This window comes from Leucoraja erinacea, chromosome 18 (assembly GCF_028641065.1).
Source record: "Leucoraja erinacea ecotype New England chromosome 18, Leri_hhj_1, whole genome shotgun sequence".
In the NCBI taxonomy this organism is placed as follows: domain Eukaryota; kingdom Metazoa; phylum Chordata; class Chondrichthyes; order Rajiformes; family Rajidae; genus Leucoraja; species Leucoraja erinaceus.
Window position 1 is genome coordinate 37,150,619 of NC_073394.1, and position 15,445 is coordinate 37,166,063.

At 44.5% G+C, this 15,445-nt stretch overlaps 1 protein-coding gene across 1 annotated transcript in view; it reads left to right on the forward strand.

The window, feature by feature from the left end:
• Positions 1-15,445, forward strand: part of madd (MAP-kinase activating death domain) — a 196,347-nt gene that overhangs the window by 129,098 nt on the left and 51,804 nt on the right. The window contains exons 16-20 of the mRNA XM_055649954.1: positions 8,322-8,378; positions 9,824-9,926; positions 10,700-10,886; positions 11,702-11,852; positions 12,516-12,716. Coding sequence (XP_055505929.1) covers positions 8,322-8,378; positions 9,824-9,926; positions 10,700-10,886; positions 11,702-11,852; positions 12,516-12,716 — 699 coding nt within the window. The remainder of the gene's footprint in view (positions 1-8,321; positions 8,379-9,823; positions 9,927-10,699; positions 10,887-11,701; positions 11,853-12,515; positions 12,717-15,445) is intronic.

The window sequence follows — 15,445 nt, forward strand, 5'->3', positions numbered from 1 at the left end:
TTTAAGTCATTTCCAAGCACCCAAATATACAACACAACTTTATAAAACTTTGGTATGGTAGGAGAATGGGATTGAACGGGGAAAAATAAATCAGCCATGATTGAATGGTGTACTAGACGTGATGGGATGAGTGGTCTAATTCTGCTCCTATGTCTTATGCGCTTATGTTGCAAAAATGATTCACCAGGATGTTGCCTGTGATGAGACATTTTATTTATGAGCTGTAACTGGATGGGCTGGTATTTTCCATGGATTTATGAGGACACCTGTTGGAGGTGTACAAAATTATGAGGGGAATAGATTGGGTAGAGAGTAGGAAACTTCCCCATAGTAGAAGTGTGAAAACCTAGAGGGTAAATGTTTAGGGTGAGGGAAATGAAGGGATCTGATGAAGAATATTTTCCCACAGAGGATGTTTGGAATCTGGAATGTATGGTGGAGGCAGAGACTTTCACAGCATTTAGGCAGCATCTAGACAAGTACTTGAATCGACAAAAAAAATATTCTGGGAAATGGAATTAGTATGGATAGGTACTCGATGATCTGCATCAACATGATAGGCTGAAGGGTCCTCTTCTGTGCTGCATGACTGACTGAGAATATTGCAATCTTGGAGACATGTTGCAGACTGGGATGAGCAACAAAAACAGTTTGGTTAGAACTATGACACTCCACCACTGAGTATTATCTGTGTCACCAAAGAGTTGGAAAGATACAGAGGAGCAAATATCCAGGGAAATTACTGCAGTGCAAAAACTACAGAATAGTTATTGTGGGGTACTTTACTTATCGCAATGTCGAGTAGAATCTTATCTTATATTACTAAAAGTCTGATCTTGACCGCTTTTGGCCCACTGTGCTGCGATTTCCGAGAGAACGCCGCCACCTATGGCCGTCATTTTTGGCCACCTCACTCAGAGCCCCCCTCTGCCTTCCGGGACCGGAGGATTTTTCCCATCGATGAAAAATCAGAGAGATATTAATGTTTTTTTTAAAATGCCATTCTCTCTGCTGCACCCGCTGGCAGCAGGGGGAGGGACTATAAAACCTGGAAGTGTAGTCCCTCACTCTGTCTCTGCCAGACCAAGGAAGTGACAGGCTCATTGCTCTCTGAACGCACGTCTACTCCATGGTGAGTCCCCTCGATGCGGCTGTAAAGTGGCTGCTGCCCAATTGTTTGCCTTGCCTTTTTTAAAAGTTTGTGTTCACAAAATGAATTTTGGTTGTCAGGTGGCTGCAGCCCAATTGATTGCCTTGGCTTGGCTTTTAAAATCATTGCAACAGTTGGGTGCCAGCCGAATAATCCATTCGGCCCACAATGTCTATACTAGCCCTCTGGAAACCAGTACCTTCGGCCTACAACACCCATACTAGCGCAGCAGACAGCACCCCCCCCCCCCCCCCCCCCCCCCCGGCGAGCAATATTGAAATTGGTTGAGAGGTGGAATATTGCGTTGGTGACCAGCCCTCCCGTGTGATGCTGGGACCCAGCGGGTCCTACTTTGTCTAGTAGTTATTATAGGTCCTGTATGAAGGAACTGCAGATGCTGGTTTCAATCGAAGAGAGACACAAAATGCTGGAGTAATTCAGCGGGACAGGCAGTATCTCTGGAGAGAAGGAATGGATGACATTTTGGGTTGAGACCCTTCAACAGACAGATGTCAGGGGAGTGGGAGGTACATAGATAAGGAAGTGTATGGACAAGGAAGTGTAAGGTTTGAAAACAAGACAAAGTGAATGGAGATTAAGGAAAATGTAGAATTGATCATTGTTAGTTGGGAGAAGGAAATAACAAGGCATACAGAGATAAAATGTAGTCGGAGACAGTAAGACTGGTCGGAGAACTGAGAAGGGGGAGGGGATGGAGAGTGAGGGAAAGCAAGGGTTACTTAAAGTTAGAGCAGTTAATGTTCATACCACTGGGATAGAATATGAGATGCTGTTCCTCCAATTTGTGCTGGGCCTCACTTTGACAATGGAGGAGGCCCAGGACAGAAAGGTCAGTGTGATAATGGAAGGGGTAGTTAAAGTGTTTAGCAACCGGGAGATCAGGTAGGACTGAGCGGAGGTGTTCAGCGAAACGATCGCCGAGCCTGTGCTTAGTTTCGCCGATATTCAGGAGTCCACACCTGGAACAGTGGACGCAGTAGGTGAGGTTGGATGAGGCGCAAGTGAACCTCTGCCACACCTGAAAAAACTGTCGGGGTCCTTGGACGGAGTCGAGGGGGAAGGTATAAGGACAGGCGTTGCATCTCCTGTGGTTGCAGGGGAAAGTACCTGGGAAGGAGGTGGTTTGAGTGGGAAGGGACGAGTTGACCAGGGAGTTGCAGAAGGAACGGTCTCTGCGGAAAGGGGTGAAGATGTGGATAGCGGTGGGAGGAGGCGAAAATGTCAGAGGATTGTGTGCTGTATGCAACGACATGGGGTGGAAGTTGAGGACAAGAGGGACTCTGTCCCTGTTACGGATGGGGGGAGGAGGAGCAAGAGCGGAGCTGCGGGATATTGAGGAGACCCTAGTGATGGTCTCATCTACAATGGAAGAGGCAAACCTCTGTTCCCTAAAGAATGAGGACATCTCCAATGACCTGGTATGAAACACCTCATCTTGGGCACATTTGTGGCATAGACGGAGGAATGGAAGTAGGGGATAGAGTCTTTACAGGAAATTGGGTAGGAAGAATTGTTGTCTAGATAGCTATCGGAGTCAGTGGGTTTAGTTTGTCAGATGATAGTTTGTTTCCTGTGATGGAGATGGTGAGATCAAGAAACGGTAGGGAGATGTCGGAGATGCTCCAAGTGAATTTGAATGCAGGATGGAAATTAGTAGTAAAGTTATTATAGGTCAAATATAGAAAGGTAGCCAAATATGTACACCAAGATGAACGAGGTGGAAGATCATGAGCTCATGGCATTGGTATTCGTGGACAGACTGGTGTTAAGAAGGAGGAGGTGTTTTAGATCTATTTGTAGAGGATAAATTTATATGGCCTGACAAGATTATTGTGGGGGGCAAAGGAGGAGATTGCTGGGCTTCAAAGTAGATTTTTGGCTCTGTAGCCACATGTAAGGTTCAGGTTTTTTTTGGGGGGGGGGGGGATAACTCCAGGCCTTTGAGCTTTACATCAGTGGATGAAAAATTATTGGAATTTATTATTATTTTTTTTAATTTTAATAATATTTTTATTAGAAACATGTACATATCATAATCAAAACACATTTAGTATATCAATTACATGTTGTTAATAGATGGGATTCCAGCTATCAGATTAATAGGGATCCTCATTTATCAATTATATATTAACTCTGCAAAAGTATATAGCCTCTGAGTATTGACATTTATCACTGATAGAAGAGATATGTGGGAAAATTCTATTTAATTTTGTTTTAGAGTAATGCAGTCTATGTAATACTTTAAATTGTAATTAAAGAATGTCTGGCATTTAATGAACATTGATGTATATGTTGTAGACTTTCATCCCAAATATCTTTCATTATAGGTTGGTCTATTTCATTTTCCCATGCTTGTCTATATAATTCCGTCGATGGGACCTCACTGTCTAAAAGGGTGTTATAAATATGAGATATGAACTTATCTGTATTAGGATGTTTATTCAAACATTCATCAAGTTTCTGGCTTTCTAGTTCTATAATCTTGTGTATGTGATTTAACATAATCTCTAAGTTGTAAATATCTGAAAAAGTTATTTGAGTGTAGTCCATAATTCTGTTGTAACTCTTGAAATGAAAGAAAAATGCCTTTCCTATAAAGATGTCCCACCTTTTTAATTCCATAATTTTTCCATTGTGTAAAACCTTTAACCAACCTAGAGGGTTTAAATGAAGGATTGTTTACAACGGGAAGAAAGAGTGATAAATTGTCCAATTTTAAAGTCTTTTTAATTGTTTCCAAATTCGTATACCACTATATATTATAGGGTTTTCACTATAGGTTTTTTTGTTCAGTTTTATGGGAGCTAACAGAATCGAGTCAATTTTAAAAGGCAAACAATCTTCCTTTTCCATCTTTAACCAATCTGGTTGCTGATCCATATCTTTTAACCAGAAGTTCATATTTTTAATATTAACTGCCCAGAAGTAAAACAAAAAATTTGGTAAAGTTAATCCTCCATTCGTCTTGGATTTACATAAATGTTTTTTACTTATTCTATGATTCTTATAATCCCAAATAAAACTTGTGACAATGGAATCAACTTTTTTTTAAAACCTTTTTTGAAGATATATCGGGATTGATTGAAAGAGGTATAATAATTGCAGGAGAAAGATCATTTTTATAGCATTAATTCTACTAAACATTGAGATAGGAAGTGTTTTCCAGTACTGAATATTCTTATGTAGTTTATTCAGTAAAGGTGGGAAATTTAATTTAAATAAAGAAGTATATTTCTTACACATAAATTCCTAGATATTTAAATGTTTTATTTACTATTTTAAAGGGGGATTGTTGCAATGTATGTAAGTTGAGTTCCGTTATTGGCATAATTTCACTTTTGTTCCAATTAATTCTGTATCCCGATAAATGAGCCAAATTGAGTTATAAGATTTAACAGGTTTGGGATGCTAGTTTCTGGGTTTGTGATGTATATTAATACATCATCTGCATATAAAGAAATTTTATTAACTGTATCTTTAGTATTATACCCATATATTTCTGGGTGGGCTCTAACACTTTCTGCTAATAGTTCATTAGCAAGGGCGAATAATAACGGGGATAGCGGGCATCCTTGTCTACAACCTCTAGATAAATTAAATTTAGGTGATAACATTTGGTTTGTCAATATTCTAGCTGTTGAGTTGGTATATAAGAGCTTAACCCATGTGCAGTACTTCTCGCCCAATTGAAATTATTGGAAATTCTGTGAGACAGCAGACCATGGCGAGCTAAAGGCGACCGTTCTGCCGAACACTTGCACTCAATCCTGCAGGATCTCCTGATGCTAACCATTTTAACTCCTCTTCACATGCCCATTCCAACCTTTCTCTCCTGGGCCTTCTCAATTGCCTGAGATCTCACACAAACTGGAGCAACATCACCTCATATTTTGCTTGGGTAACTAACAATCCAACGCTATTGAATTCTCCGATTTAAGTAATTAATAAACAACATCCTGTTTCCCTTTTCTCTCCCCCCAATGTGCCACACCAGGATGCGCATACATTTTTTCCACTATCCAGCCCCCTTATGCCCGTCTTCATCCACCCATATGCTTTCCTCTGGCATCACATTTCATGCATCTTCTTTTATCTCATGGCGTTTTGCCCATCTCTAACCATCTGCTAATCAAAAACTCATCTGCCAATCAAAATCCCCACTCACCTGTATCCACCAATCACTTGATGGCTTTGTTCTGCCCCCAGCTCTCTGCCAACTTTCTGACCCCAATTACAATCAGTCTGAAGAAGAGTCTTGACCTGAAACGTCACCTATCAATGTTCACCAGCACTTTGTGACTGATTATAGATATTCAGTGTGGTCTTGTGCATCAGAAATCTTGTCTCACTAACTTGATTAATATTTTTAAAGAAGTAATCAAGGAAAGCAGAACGGTAGATGTTGTTTCTCGTGGACTTCAGTAAACCCTTTGGCAAAGTCGCACATTGTCAGTTGGTTTATGCTAGTGCACGAGATCCAAGGCAAGCTGAACAAATGGATCCAAAAATTGGATCCAGTGGTTGAGGGATGCTTATCCAGTTGGAAGTCTCTGACCAGTAATCTACTGCAAGGATTGGTGCTGTGGCCTTTGAAATGACTTGAATGTAAATATAGGAGGAATGATTAGTCAGTTTACAGATGATATGAAAATTGGCAGCGTGTTAGTAGCAAAGATGGGTACACATTAGCTGAAGAATTGGGTGGAGCCAGGGCAGTGGGAAGGTAATCCACAGGTTGTCGAAGGCCACATTAGGCCATGCATCAGATGGGAAATTGGGTGTCGTGTTGGAAAATGGGATTCAATCCTGACAAGTGCATGGTGATGGATTTTGACATGTCAAACAAGAGTAGGATATGTACAATAAATGATAGGATGCTAAGGAATGCTGATGAAGCCAGAGACCTTTGGATACAAGAACTGGATGTTATTCTTGTTAAGCTGGAATGAGTGCAGAAAAGATTTACAAGGATGTTGCCAGGACCTGAGAGGTCAGAGGCGAGGGAATCCTGTGGTGGATTAGCTTACTCCTAACTGCTGAAAATGATCGAGTTAGGAATGTGATTGGATACTCTCCACTAGGGGCTCCCACTGTTTATGGTCTCTGTCAGTGATTTGGACATGGCGACGGCTGCAAATCCTCCTTAATGTGGGTGCCAAACAAATTGTGTGCATTCTTTGTTAAGGGCCTCCAGGTAACAAAGCCATATCTTGTCAATCTTACATAATTGCTGGGCTTTAGATCTATCAGAAGCCTGTGTGTATTACATTTAGGACTCTGCTCATTCAGTCCCTTATGACCTTGGCAGTTGATGCCCTTAATAATTGGGGTCATGTCACCACTACAGATTATTTTTGCCACCATTGAGGACTTTTTGGATTATATTTTGGAATCTCTTCCTCAGATATGTATTGTGTCCGACCTTATCTGGAACATAGCCGTAGATGGCGTTACTCATGATGTTGTTGGACCATGTAAGCCTCTACACCACAATAACACATCAAATTTAGAAAGTAAAAACAGGAGAAATTCAACAGGCTCATCCTCCCACTGTTCAAAATGATCATGGTTGTCCTGCCCAACCATCATCTATCTTCTTTTGCCAGATCCTCACAGCCCTCAATTCCCTGATATTTCAAAAATGTATCTACTTTTTCATTCCCCCCCACGATCTCGCCTCCACAACCCTCTGTAGTAGAGAAGTCCAGATATTACCAACAGTGACAAGTTGTTACTGCGCACCTCAAAGCAGATTCCTTGGTACCACACCTTGGGCAGAGCTTCTTACCCCGTTCAAAGCTACAGATTCTTCTCATTTTCAGCAGTGCAGAATTAATTGCTGAAAATGATTGAGTTAGAAATGTGATAGGATACTCTCCACTGGGGGCTCCCACTGTTTATAGTCTCTGTCAGTATGAATGACAGAATGAAGCCATGACTAGTTCTGAAAATGCGGGAACTGCTCACAACCATGAACCCCGGCAACCACCTGCGAACTTATGGCGACCCATAGTCTCCTGTAGTCACCTAAAAATTTGCCTAAGTGGGACAGGCCCATAACTCTGTCGACAATGCAGCGTACCCTTGTTGCCATTCCTCCAGCACTGTGCCACTCCAACAAGTGTTTCTCCTATAGTAATGTGCCTTCCTTACTGACTGCATTTCTTCCTTGGGCACTGTTCACTCATTCTTTGGCAGCCTGAAGAAGGCATAACACTCCCTGCATGCTTCTGGATACAGAACTGCTGGAGTTACTCAGCAGGTCAGGCAGCACCTCTGGAAGACATGGATAAGTGACGTGTTGGGTTGGCACTGAAGAGGGATCCCACCCAAAACACCACCTATTCTTGCCTTCCAGAGATACTGCCTGATTCAGTGAGTTATTCCAGCACTCTCTATTTTTGGTAAATCAGCATTTGCAGTTCCTTGTGGCTATACTGTATATTCTGGACAGTGCTACGTCCTGTGCAGTGCACCGCCTGATGCCAGTTGCCCAGAGTTGATTGCATGTTGCCCCTGCAGCCATGGCACTTTCTTCCCCGTGCTCTCTTGGTGCTGCCCTCGGTGTTGGCTCGCCATCCAGCCTGCCTGCTCTTCTGTCTGAATGTTCAAGTCTGTGTTACTAATCTGTTTGTCTTTTAACAACCGATGCACATTTGAGGACATTATTTTGTTTGTTTTGTGACTGGATGTCTTTGTGCCTCTGTGCTTTCTGCTCCTTGCCCAGCTTTGTGTTTATTGAGTTCTGCCTGATCAGTATTCCAATGGGCTCTTCAGTAGGTCAGTAATAGGGTGTGTGAACGAACAGGAAGATTGATCCTCTTGCCTTTGGATTGGGTTAGGAGTGATGAACAAAGTAACAGCACAGTTTCAGGCTGAAATTCCAATTGAGTAAAGTGTCATTTGAAAGCATCAGACTCCCTGCTTTTCCAGAGATGTTAGCTGGTCACCAGCTCACTGCTTCTCTTTGACTGCATGTCGTTGTGTGATCTCAGCACAGTTGGTGGAGTAAAGACCAGTCTTTATTAGGAAGCCAATACTGTCCTTGCTGACCCCTGGAATACTGTTGGACTGACTGGCTCGTATGTTGGATTGATTTATTTTACTCTTGTTTTGCTGAATGAGCACTAACTGTAATTTTGTGTCCCAGTATTTGGGCTAAATACTATAATGGAGATTATTACCGAAGCTGGAGTGGGTAGTGAAGGTGGGTCTCTTGCATGGGCTGTCTTACTCTTCGCCAGAATGCTCTGCCTCCCTCATCAGGCTGTTCGTAATTCTTGACCTGCCCTCCCCATCTATTGGGTGTTAGATGCCCTCCATCTCAGCTCACTCATGGTCCTGTTGGTGCCGGTCTGCTTCTCATGCGCAGTTCATCCGGTGCTTTGTTGGTGTTGCATGTGATGAGGGCAAAAGCTTTGCTCCCAGCTCCTTTGCCTGGTCCTTTATCTCCCACTACATCTCTCAGTTGTCCCTTGCTATTGGGTGGTCTGCTTGTCCCTTTCCAGGCCTGACTTGCTTATCAGTCTCCATCATCCCCCTCCCCAGCTCATCACAATTTTGTTCTAATCTGCATCACAGACCCTTCCTTTCACTTCCATAATCCCCCATGTTCCTGCCTAGCAACCTAGTTGCCTTTCCCCGTACCTTGCCTCCTCGCACCTCTTACCCACCCACTTTAAGCCGCTGCTCTCAGATTGTCTCAATAGCTTTTAACTGTCACTTTTCCAGCACACAGGGATTTGCCTTTCCCAAATAATTATGTAGAAATCGGTGTATCCTTGGCATTCCAATGAAAGAGGCCCCTGTCTTTGCCCAGTTTTTTCGGTCCGTCCGTCCCTTGCACTTTGAGGCTATTGCAATGGTATTCCTTTACGATGCCTTCTCAAACCCCTTGCAAATTCAGTATTTCTCCTTGCCTGGTTTGGGGTGTTGCAGGAGGAGCTGGGTTTTGTCACTGGAACGTTGGTAGGTAGCTTCCGCTCACTGAAAGGATGACTGAGGCCAAAACCCCCAATGGCACATCCGTCTTTCTGAAGGCGCATGTACAGGAACCTGCAAGATCCACTTGTCCAATTTCTGCACTAGCTCTGCTCTGATCTGTCTCCTGTTCCCCATCGCATCCCACACCCCCACCCCACCCATCACCACCCCCATTGCTCCTGCGGCCTCCCATGTTCCAATAACCCCACCTGCCCATTCCCAGGCATCACCATCGCTCAACCCTTACCTCGGAGTCACCGTCTCCCACCCCTCCCCAGAGTGAGGCCGCATACCCTTCAGCCACCACAGGGCAGGGTCCTTCCAGCCAGCTGTTCCTACCTGTTCCCCTGAGGTGCTGCTCACATCCAAACACTGCACACTCTGCTCAGCAGTCATCCTCACCACTCACATTTTGTATTTACTTGTCGCAGCCTTCCCTGGTTCCCTGAGTTCTTCCACCACGACACTGCAATCCCAAGATTGGACGTACATCATTCTGAGCCAGCATTCTATCCTGCTCTCCTCCAAGTCTCTGTATGATTGCAGCACTTGTATCCCAGTCTGACTTGTATTTTTACACTGCGTTCATTTAATTCTCAGAACTTGTATGTGTTTGCATCCTGCGCAATGAGCATGGCTCATCTAACACTGTGGGTTCACTTAATTCAGGTACGAGGCGAGCTCTCGTGGATCAGAAATCATCAGTCATAAAACACAGCCCGACTGTGAAGAGGGAGTCTCCATCACCGCAAGGCAGAGCGAACAACAGCAGGTACAGTGAGAGAAGAGAGAGCAAGGCCGGTGAACATGGTGTGGGTGAGAGATTCAGGGCTATTATGTGGTAAGAAAGGGAGCGACTTAGCATTCAAGGAAGGAGACAGCTGGAGGCCAGCAACAGCCTGGGACTTGCCTGGTACAGGCACCACTCATTAGAACTAGAGCGTGGACTGTGAACAGGGCGATAAAACACGGCGCCTCCTGCATGTGGTTCTGTAGATTATTCCTGTACATTCGGTGATCAGGGGTATGTTGATACTTTACTGGACTGTTTGTAAGGAAAATAATTTCGCTGTTTTAACAATTGATATGTGACAATCAAAAAACCCACGATTGACTATTGACGAATGACAGGTGGGAGAGGAGGAAATACAGGCAGGACACAGTGGGAGAGGGAACGACAGGCGGGACACAGTGGGAGAGGGGGAACAACAGGTGGGATGCAATGGGGATCAACAGGTAGGCCACAATGGGAGAAGAGGAACAACAGGCAGGACAGAGTGGGAGAAGGGGAACAACAGGCAGGATGCATTGGGCAATGGGGAACGACAGGCAGGACATGGTGGGAGAAGGGGAACGACAGGTGGCATGCAATGGGGAAAGACATGCGGAATGCAGTGGGGGCGAGAAAATGACAGGCTGACATTGTTGGAAGATGGGGAGCAACAGGCGGGACATGGTAGGAGAGGGGGCTGTGGAGAGGGGAGTTGTGTGAGCCGCTTCAAGTTCTCAGTACAGGTCGTGACCAGAAACTTGTTGGTGTTACAGTGAGAACCAGCAGTTCCTGAAGGAGCTTGTACAGAACGTACTAGACGGGCAAGGTGTTGGATGGTTAAGCATGAAGAAGGTACGGCGACTCCTGGAAAATGAGCAGCTCCGTGTGTTTGTCCTCAGCAAACTCAACAGGACAATCCAGTCTGAGGAGGATGCTCGGCTGGATATCCTGAAGGATGTGGTAAGTGGGCCTGGGAGATATTTCATAAAGATTTGCCGTTCCCTAACCCTTGCCTGCCATTTCATGATGAAATCAAGACATAGGCACCACAGTCTTCGGCCTAGACCTCGGGTGGACTAGGATGAGGTGGACTGGACTTTTTGGTGCCTTCCCTCACAGTGGAAAGTGTTGATTCTGCTGTGAGGCGACGTTCATGTTGAATCCTATAGTGTATTGTGTCTTTTTTTTTCTTTTTTCTTTTATATGGATGTATGGTAATCAAATTTCTTCTCTGTAAAGCACTTTGGCTTCAACGTGATTTGATTTAAAATGCTATATAAATAAAAATTACTTACTTACAATCTATCGGTCCTCTTCCTATTCCTCCTTCCAGCACTGGCCCACTCTACACCCTTCACCACCTCTCAATCACAATCTCGGTAGCCCACATTCCCTGCCCCAACTATCTTGTCCTGCCCCTTGCGAACCCCTCACTTCCCCCCTCCCCCACCCCTGCTTCTTACCTCCTTGTCCCCCATTTACATCCTCGCCCCCACCTCCTTCCTCACCTCCCCATCTCAAACCTGACTCCCTCCTCATTTCCTGATTCCCTCCTCCCCTTCACTAGCTCTCTTTTCCTCACCACACCCCATTCCTCGCTGCGCCCCCTTCCTTGCCCCACCCCCCCCCCCCCCACCACCACCACCACCTCGCTACCTCCCCCTACCCAGACCCACCCCCACAACCCCCTTCCCCTCACAGCCATTGGGTACTATTGATGCAAGCTGCAATCTGTTGCATTCGGTGGTGATTGTTGGGCTTTGCTATTATTGCAGGAGATCAGTAAGAAGGTTTATAGGGGGATGTTGGACCTACTGAAGTGTTGTGTGGCCAGCCTGGAACACTCATACAGCAACGCTGGCCTGGGGGGAATGGCCAGCGTTTTCACCCTACTTGAGATCGCTCACACTCACTATTACAACAAAGGTAAGAAGACACTCAACTGTTCTTAAACTACTATGCGTCAAAAGTAAGACTTCATTTGGAAAGGGAAAGGACCAACAGAATAGGGAGGTTATTGTGCACACCTTGTACTCACTTTTTAGCTGTGACAGGCAGCTAAATAATGCTGTGCACTTCACAGCAGACTGACAACAGCTGCTGATCCCACTGCCCTGACATGGAGGAACACCGCGTCTCAACGCAGATGCGTCAGGGACCACCATTCACCATCCACTACTGTCTGGGCACACTGCCTGGATCGGACATAGTAGCACTGGGTACAGACACCACTGCATGGATACATACAGCACTGGGTAGACACCACTGCACGGATGCAAACAGCACTGGGTAGATACCACTGCTCGGACTCACATCACCGGGTTCAGACATCACTGCCCGGACACACAGCAGCGCGAAATATTGCTTCATCCTGCCCCACTAGGGACCGTTGCACATGACACTAGTTAATGACATGCCTGAGCTCAAAACTAAGTCCTACTGGCAGCGGGTTGTCTGTTTCACATTTCCACCTTCCAACGTAACGTAGAACTATGGGACTGTTTGTATTTGTGTTAACGAGTTGCTCAGTGACCATTCTACATTCACTACCACTGCTTCTGTCTCTGCTTTCTCTTCCTTCTGACTCAGAGCCGGACAAGAAAAAACGGAGTCCGACAGAGGGAAGCCCCTTTATTGGTAGGAAGGAGCCCATGCCCTCAAAGGGAGATATGAAGCCCCTCAATGCACCAGTGACACATCTACAAGTCCCACCTAAAGCCACCGTCAACAAGGGGCTGGGCGAGTATGACTCCCGGAGTCTAAATGAAGAAAACTTTTTGGCTTCAATCGGTGTGTACTTCATTTGTGCATGTTTTAGAACACAACATGGTGCCAAGGCATTTATCTTGAACACCGCAGACCCTCTGTGACAAGAAAGCATGTGGATGACAGTGTCCAGTGGGGTGTGTATGTGTGTCATTGCCAGGCCTGCGTTTGTATGCCTGGTACTAGTGAATATCCATACCAAATTGGATTTTATGGAGTCACTCCCGCATTTTGCAAGGCTTGTTATGTTGCAATTCCACCCCCACTTTACCAGGTATTAGAGTCCATGCTCTGGGGCTTAAAACTAATCTAAGTCTGGTTGACAATAGACAATAGGTGCAGGAATAGGCCATTCGGCCCTTCGAGCCAGCACCACCATTCACTGTGATCATGGCTGATCATCCACAATCAGTACTCTGTTTCCTGCCTTCTCCCCATATACCTTAACTCTGTTATCTTTAAGAGCTCTATCCAACTCTCTCTTGAAAGCATCCAGAGAATTGGCCTCCACTGCCTTCTGAAGCAGAGAATTCCACAAATTCACAACCCTCTGTTTTTCCTCAACTCCGTTCTAAATGGCTTGCCCCTTATTCTTAAACTGTGGCCCCTGGTTCTTGACTCCCCCTACATTGGGAACCTACATCGAGGTTTCCTGCCTCGAGGGTGTCCAAACCCTTAATAATCTTATATGTTTAAATAAGATATCCTCTCATCCTTCTAATTCTAGAGTATACAAGCTCCATTCTATCAACATATGACAGTCCTGCAATCCCAGGAATTAACCTTGTGAACCTCTGTTGCACTCCCTCAATAGCAAGAATGTCGTTCCTCAAATTTGGAGACCAAAACTGCACACATTTGGAGAATGAAAGTTAAGCCTGATTGCAGATCCAGGGGGCATGCATCACAGTAGTGAATTCTCTAGGAAAGCCTGAAGGGTAAATTTATCTGATAAACTTCAGACATAAGGGTAATTACCATCACTCCTAAAGTGCTGACTATGCTTACTGAGTGGGTAGAGAGAACAACTTAGTCGGGAAGATTGCAAATAAGTCCATTTGATCGATCAAATCCAAAATGATGAATCATGGATGTAAAACATCTATGATGCAATATTAAAGGGCCTGTCCCACTGAACGAGGTAATTCAAGAGTTCTCCCGAGTTCTCCCCTGATTCGAGTTTGTGTAATGTACGTAGCGGGTACGTAGGAGCTCGTGGATGTCATGTAGCGGCTCGTACGAGTAACGGTAGGTACACGGGGAATCGGGTAAACTCGTGACGTTTTTTTCAACACTGTGAAAAATGTCCACGAGTAAAAAAAATACTTGTGATGAAAAAAATGGTTACTTTTTACTCACACTGCAGCACTGGGTACAGACCCAACTAACAAATTTGTCCCGCTTCAGACTCTCAGTCACAGAAATGCACGGTAACACTCACGGATTTAAAATATTCCTTTGCAGTATTTCAACGAACAGAATTTCCTGTCTATATTCTTGCTTATCAAACATTGCTAAAAACGCATTATTTGGTCTTTGTTTATGGAAGCTCACTGTGTAAAATAAGCTGCATGAATTATATTTTTCAATTGTAGCTACACCCATCAGAAGTAGCCATGAAAGGGTATGAAAGATACCACAGATGCATTTCTTTATCTATGTTTCAATTTTTTAGAGTCAATTGAATGTCTGCTAATCTTTCCTAACCCTATTCCCTCTCCTATTAACCTTTCACTTTCCTTCTGTGCTTTATAGAATCTTCCTATTTATTAGCTGAATCTTGCACCTAACATTTATCTGAAGCTTCCATTTCCTGATTTTGACATTCTTCACTTTTGTCATCAGGTTGCATTAGTTGGATGCTTCATATCTTCCCTTGAAAGGAATATACGTAGTTTGTATCTGAACTCTTTGAAGTGCAGGAAGAAAGTTCTGCTGGTGTCAGGTGGAAAACCCTTGTCACTCCCAAGATAGACACGAAATGCTGGAGTAATAGCCCTGTCTCACTGTGCGAGCTGACCCATGAGGTACCCCGAGTGAAAAACTCGTGGTTGTGTACGAGATTCCAAGTGTATGATCAAGAGTTTAACTGAGTTCCCACGGGTTTGACTAAGTTTGCCGTTTACTTGTCATTTCTGTGATGTTCCAAGTTCATCTCCCGAGTTACTAAGTTCCTCTCCCGAGTTACTGTTGAGCCAACCGCTCATGAAGGTTGAATGAAGGTCTGTTTTAATAAGCAACAGTGTCAAAGAAGACATCTCCATCCTGCGGCTTTGAGTTGGGGAAAGGAAGAGTCGAGACCCCTCTTCAGACCCTTGTTTAATGCCTGATGAATAAATGTTCTGAAATGGAAAAGCGGAGACTTTGGATATTCCAAAGATGCAATAAATACAGATTGCACGTCATTTGGAAAACAACAAGTGATCCTTTGCAGTCTAAAATCAAAATTAACCTAGCAGCCAAGTGCAGGGTGGCGATCCGTAACATGTTCTCCACAGATGTTAGTTCAGCACTTTTGTGTTTCAAGACAACAGTAGTGGGAGATGGTGGCGGAAATATTGAATGGAACACAAGCCTTGCTGTACTGTAGATTCTGCAGAAACCTGGTGGGTATGAGAGGTTTAGGGGGATAGAGGCCAAATGTGAGACGAGGTCATCCCTCAGCCTCCAGCACTGCAAAGAAAAAAAACTCAAACCTATCCACCTTCATCTTGCAACCCAAGCCCTCCAGGAAGAACCTAGCTTGGCATGAA